At 58.8% G+C, this 6,449-nt stretch overlaps 1 protein-coding gene across 1 annotated transcript in view; it reads right to left on the minus strand.

The window, feature by feature from the left end:
- The window catches only part of CAMK2B (calcium/calmodulin dependent protein kinase II beta), a 29,814-nt gene continuing 23,365 nt past the window's right edge, over nucleotides 1–6,449 (minus strand). The window contains exons 14-17 of the mRNA XM_014583192.1: nucleotides 2,612–2,687; nucleotides 2,420–2,514; nucleotides 2,058–2,292; nucleotides 1–1,702 (exon numbers count right to left, since the gene is read on the minus strand). Of these exons, the coding sequence (XP_014438678.1) occupies nucleotides 2,060–2,292; nucleotides 2,420–2,514; nucleotides 2,612–2,687 (404 nt within the window). The 3' untranslated portion in view covers nucleotides 1–1,702; nucleotides 2,058–2,059. The remainder of the gene's footprint in view (nucleotides 1,703–2,057; nucleotides 2,293–2,419; nucleotides 2,515–2,611; nucleotides 2,688–6,449) is intronic.

Below are 6,449 nucleotides of genomic sequence, written 5' to 3' on the forward strand. Positions count from 1 at the left end.
GGCAGCTCCATGGAGTTGATGGGGAGAGGGGCAGGGGGGAGGAGGAGGCCCTGGACATCAGGGGGGCCGGCCACAGGGCCACACGCTGTCTGGCCAGGAGCGGCTCATACAGATCCTGGCAGATATTTACCCTGTGTCCCTGGTGGGGCAGCTGTCCTGACACAGCGTGGACAGGAGGTGGTGTCCACTCTCGGTGTCCGTGGAGTATAGGGTCTTGTGTCTTGCCCCCATCCTGTACCCTCCCTTAGCTTGGTTTTGGGGAGAAGATAAAGAAAATCCTTGTTGAAAACGATGTGAATTGGAGGTGGGGGCCCGAACCTCTGCCCAGGAGGCTCTGAAGCCCCCACCCACCCCTGTGAGACCCGCCCCTATACCCAACCACCCTTGGGCTCCTGTGCTTACCCCTTCAAGGTGCCTACCGCCATAAAGGGCCAAGCAGGAACCTCCGCAGTGAGCCCAGGCAGTGGTACTCAATAGCACCCAGTCCCTGTCGGCCTCCCCTCCACCCTGAAGCACCCTAGTGCCCCTGACATGCCCAAGGGGGCCATCCTCACACCTCCCGAGCACCTCAGGCTGGAAAATCACTCCCTCCTTTCACTCCCAACACCACCAACTCTGTTCGGTGAAACCAGTCCATAGCTGAAATGGACAGAGATTCACCTTCTTCAGCTTTCACTCCCTCCTGGTCCACACTTGAAAGCACTCCTACTACTGCAGTCACTTGCCCTTAAATCCCTCTTTGCCACCTGTCATATCACCCACTCTGGCTTGAGGCCTCAGTCCCCCAAACTCATCAGCAGATATGCAGCCTGGCCTCTTTCCTTCCAGTCACAGGGACTCAGATACCTGGGCCAAGACCTGGTTAGCTTACTCCTGGCTGCATACTGCCTGCATGTCGCTGCTGGCCAATAGGAAGGGATGGCAGCCCCAAGGAGGGCCACCTCATGGTGGGCCTATTGAAGCTGTGCCATGGTGTCCTCTGGCCACCTCTGACCAGGCATGGGGCCTGAAGCCCCTCTCTGCACCTTGCTCCCCAGAAGGACCAGAGCTGGAGCCCAGCCCGGGGACTTTGATGGCCTCAGTGGCAGGACCCTGGTCCCTGTGATGCTCCCTGGGGCAAGGCTGACCTGGGCTCTGCTACAGCTGCCCACACTGGGTGCAGGGGATGGGAAGAAGGGGGGAAGTGGGAACGACAGCGACTCTCAGGCACGACTAGCGGGGAAGGGGGCAGCCCGGAGGCCCACAGCCCTCCTCAAGGACACCTGAGGTCACGACAGCCACGGCGAGCACACCACGCGAGCCCATGCGTTGTGGGAGGATGCGGACGCCTGAGGGGTGGAGTGTGTGCATTACCTACAGACTAACACCATTCAGCGCGCGGTGGGGCCTGGGGGCACAGTGCCCCGGCTCAGCCCCAGAGGCCAGGAGCTCGGACAGACACACGTGGAGCTCGGGTGGGTAGCAGCCCCACAGATGCCACTGATGTTACAGCTTTTTCCTCTCTAGTTTTTTTCTTTTCTGATGTCAAGTTTTTGTTTCGTTGTCGACTTGTTTTAGAAACAATTCACATCTGGTCTTGATTTCTGCAGACACAGGCACCAGGGGAGGGGACGAGGCAGACACAAACATGCGACAGGCAGGCCGTGCGCCGAGGGCGGCCAGGCTCCAAACACCAACTCTGTCCGGTGAAACCAGGCCGCAGCTGCAACAGCAGAGAGTCACCTCCTTCAGCACCCCAGCCCCACCTGACCCTCAGGCTTGCTGTCTGCAAAGCGGACGCCTGCAGGAAGGTTGACACTGGTGTCCAGGAAAGGGCCTACACTGGGGAAGGTGCTTGAGTGTCCAACCCACCACTACTGTCCTGGGAAACAGCTCTGGCCTCTGCGCCTATCACTGTACAGCACTGAAGGTCAGGACTTGGGGTTCAGGGCCCACATCTAAGGCCTGCCACTCTCAGGCCCTCGCTTGTTCCTCAGGGATGCCCGCCACACTTGCCTGCCACTGTCCCAACAATGGCTGAGCACCTGTGGCCTCCCCAGGAAAGTCAGGGCCCTCACCTTCACTGCAGCGGGGCCACGGGCGCACCAGAGCAGTGGAAGTGCACATTCTGCCACTTGCCGTCACGGCGGTGCCACACACGCGTCTCCTCAGACTGGCTGGTGCGGGGCCGGCCCTGGCCATCGATGTACTGTGTGAGCCGGATGTAGGCAATGCAGGCCGCGTCCTCGCCAATGACGTGCACATGTGGGTTCAGTATAGTCGTGTGGATCGGCTTGCTGTTCTTGGCCAGCACTATGGACAGGGGTGAAGACTTGGGCCCTGATCTTGCAACCTGTGTCCTCCACCCACATCCTCCCTGACTATGGACTGAGGGGTTCTCCTGGGGTGCCCTGGTACCCACGCCGGATCCTTCACTCACGGTTCTCAAAGTAGAATCTGTGGAAATCCATTCCTTCAACCAGGTTTCCTAGAGCTTCGGGCTCAAATGAGGTCAGGCCCGGGTCGCATATTTTCCTGGGTGGACAAATCCGAGTGAGGAGAGACCCCTGTGACCCAGGTGTGGGCCAAGACCCTCAATCCCCGTCCTCCATGCCCTGGCCTGCAAACTCACGCATAGGCCTCGAAGTCACCACTGTTGACGGCCTCAATGAGCTGCTCCGTGGTCTTAATGATCTCCTGCTTCCGGGCTGCAGGACGACATGGTGGATCCTATGACCATTGGGCAGTGGTTGGTTCTGCCAGCAACGTTCCCAGCACAGCCCAGGGAAGGGCCCTGCCTCCTCTCTGAAAGAGGTCCTTGAGCCTTACTGACTGGTACCTACATTGACCCCTCCATGACCTTCGCGGTCCCGAAGGGTTTTATTTCCCAGGGCAACAGCTTCTGCCTTGTTTTCCTTAAGCTGTTTCAAATGACAGAAGCGATCTGTCCCCGTTACAGAGTAGAGAATTAGATACACCCTGCCCACACTTGCCCTGCTCTTGCCCCCAGCCCACCACAGCTGTGGGGCTTCTCAGTGGTCTTCCCTGTAGCTCCCACCACTGCCTGCCTGCATTACCGCCTGCTTAGTGCCTTCTTTCTCCAACTTTGCTAAGGGCCTGTGCCAGACAAAGGAGGCAGAGATTGGCCTCACAAGGTAGAAACCCTGGAAAGAAACCAGTAGGGCTGGGGCTGTGGGCTGCATGGGAGGCTTCTGAGCAAAGGTCAGTCATGAAAGTAGAAGAGCCAATGCTGGTCTCTTATAACCCCATTTCCTGCTGGAAGCCACACCCAGGACCTCCTGCTTGTAGTCCTGGGCCTAGGCTGCAGGCACCCCTCCTGCTGTGCCCACCTGCCTGCTGGGGCGCCAAGCCCCACACCCCTCCCAGCCACTGCCCTCTGACCTCCCAGGGCAGCAGCTGGCAGCCTCCATTGGCTGCCTTAACTACAACTTGCTTTCATTGTAAAATATTTTGCATACAAGGAAGCAGCAGAAAGGATAATAGCCCAGGCCCCTGCTGGCTCAATGTAGCATTTCCCACATTCACTTGGGGAGGTTTGTTAACCATGATGTCTGCACTCTCTCCATGCTGTCCTCACTCATCGCTCAAAAGCAGTCCTGTCCTGAACTGGCACTTCTCCACTTCTCGGCATGCACACACACACTCACATGCTCACCGACACACAAGTTTCACAGCAATTCTTGGAGCGATAACTCACTCACGGCAAAAACTCAGACCTCAGAAGCACACTAAAAGCCCCAACTCCACACACACCCTCCCTGCAGGATTTGCTCACTCCCACGCAGGCCCATGTGCACTTTCCCCCCTTAGCCACAATGCCCCACACATGAGCCAAGCTGCATGTGCATGGGCTTGATGCCCAAAGAGGGCTGCCCCACCTCTCACCACACCCCCAGACTGTCTGCGTGCTCATCCACCCAGCACCCCTGGGGAGGTCAACTGGCTCCAGGGCAGAGGACACTGCTGCATAGGACTAGGTGTGCCCCTGTGTGTGCTGGTGTGTCATAGCATGGGTGCTAGGCACCTGTGTCTGCTCCCACTCTAGCCACAGCCCCTGCTCTGTGGCACCTCTGAGGAACCAGTTGCATTCATATGAGCAGGTGCATGTGTGTACACGTGCTCATGCATGCACACACATGGACAAATGTGTGTGTGCATGCATGTTTGTGTGTGCAGTGTATGCAAGTGTGAGTGTGACTGTGGGCAAGTGTGTGCATGTGCATGTATGCAATGCCCAGCTTGCAGAACCCTCACACACGTCTAGCCACACTGCTGCTACTATCCTATGCATCCTGACTGTGTCATGGTTCTTGCCCAAGACCATCATGCAAGCCTACCCCCACCCTTCAGAGCAGGCCTGGGAAACTGTCAGGAGGGTGAGCTGTGGTCCTTCTTTCCAGTTCCTGCCCCAGGCCCACACCCACCTGCCAGCCCCAGGAGGCACCAGAACTATCCTGACACCTGTAGTAGCTGTTCCCACCCTTGCCCCTTGAGCCGTGGGACTCTCCTCCTGTAAACCGCCTGGTTCAGCACCCAGTGTGCCAGCCACAGTGCCCTCCCCTCTCTGTCTCTCCCATGGGACCTGGGGCCCTCACTGTCCTGTCCTGGAGGTGTCCAAGTTGCAGTCTGACCTTTACCCCACCTGTGGCCACTGCCTGTCACCAGCTGTCTCATCCTGTGGGATGTGAAGACATCTCCCACTCATTGAAGTAACACTGGGGCTATAAACAACTGTCATTCAACATGGTATCGGGTGCCCAGGCAGACTGTGAACATATGAGGAGCAGCCAGTCATGGCACCAGTGAGAGGTGGGCCCATGCAGAAACACCTGCACTACAGATAGGGAAGCTGACGCTGCCATGACCTGCACCTGTGGAACAACTGCTGCCCGCCCCCCAGCATGATCCTGCCCAGACAGCATGTGGCATTTCTGTGGCCTCAATAGTATCCAGACCCCAGAGAAGGACAGGGATACAGGTGGAAGGTGCAGGGCCCAGCATGCAGAGACATCCAGAAGTGCAGCTTGGGGGAGCTAATGGCCTGGGGAAGCCTAGAGTGTCCAGGTGGGGCCAGAGCAGGTTCTGACCCTGGCCTGGGCAACTGTGACCCCAGGCTGGCCCCAGACCTATCCCTCCAAGCCAGTGGCGACCTGGGGTCAGCCTGGACCATGCACAATCGCTGATAGGGAGCACACGGCCTTTGATGCAGGACACATGGGCACAAGAGGCCTGGCCTGTGGTGGACAGTAGGCAGCTACCCCATCTATACACCAGGACAGCTGGAGGGCACCTCTAAGAAAGGAGGACAGTGGAAACTCTCAGGGCAGCACCATGCACAGAACATCTCGCCCAGCCCTGTCCAGCCTCTCCCAGCATGGCCAAACGAGCCCCCTCTTTCAGCCCCACCTTCCCCAGTCAAGCTCAGGAACAGATCTTGAAGAGCAGGTTCACTCCATAGCCAAGTTAGCCTTGAGAGCCCACCCCTGAACCAGCATCCCAGTGCCCCAGGCAGGCCCTGTCCTTAAAGCACCTCCCGACAGCTGCATCTTCACTCCAGCAAAGGCAGCAAGGTTTCTGAAGTCAGAAGAGACCAGAAATGGGTGAGGATCCTGACCGTGTGCCCACCACAGCTGCAGGGCAGGATCCCCTGCCCCCTGGCACCTCACTTTCAGCCCTCAAGGGCCACTTGCCAGGGGCCCCCAAGCTACCCGAATACCCCAATGCCCCATGGGTCTTGTGTGCCTGCAGGCTATGTCCCGCACCCTCTCTTGGCCACTGCCCCAGCACTCACCCAGCCACTGCCCTGCCATGCCTCACCCCTGGCCCAGCAGCCTCTTGTCTGAGAAGCTCTCAGTACTGCCCCCAGCCCGGTGTCTCCCTGGAGGTGGGGGTGGCTGTCATCCATCCCTGTAAGTGATACTGGGCACTGGCAGGCATTCGCAGACAGGCTGGGAGGCACCCAGCTCCTCCCTGCAGGGAGTGCCTCACCCTCCTCTTCCAGCCTTGCCTCCAGCTGCCCTTCAAGTCCGTACCTGCAGCCCCAGCCTGCTCTTCGATGGGCAGAACTCCTCAGGTCTGGAGCCGCACCCTTTCCCTGGCCCTAGGTGCAGGTGCAAAGTGCCAGGGCAGCAGGCAGATGGCCTCAACCTTGACCTCGCTCAGAGCACAGAGGAGCCAGCACCCTGGGCTGGCTGCAAACTCGCCATTTCTGGTGCTTTTCCTACATACAGCGTCCACACTGCGCATTCATACTTCCAACCATAATCTGCCATTTCTGGGCAAAAGTACCCTTGAATTTGCATCCCAGTGGTTCCTGGGACCCTGTAGCAGGAGCCCTGGGCCCTGCCCGCCCCACAAGCTGCCCTGGGCACACGGCAGGTCTCGCAGCCCGAGCCCCTCAGCAGCTGCTACTTACACGGGGCAGGGAGGGGGCCCGGGGGGGGCGGGGA

Source organism: Tupaia chinensis, unplaced genomic scaffold (assembly GCF_000334495.1).
Source record: "Tupaia chinensis unplaced genomic scaffold, TupChi_1.0 Scaffold144150_1, whole genome shotgun sequence".
Lineage (NCBI taxonomy): Eukaryota > Metazoa > Chordata > Mammalia > Scandentia > Tupaiidae > Tupaia > Tupaia belangeri.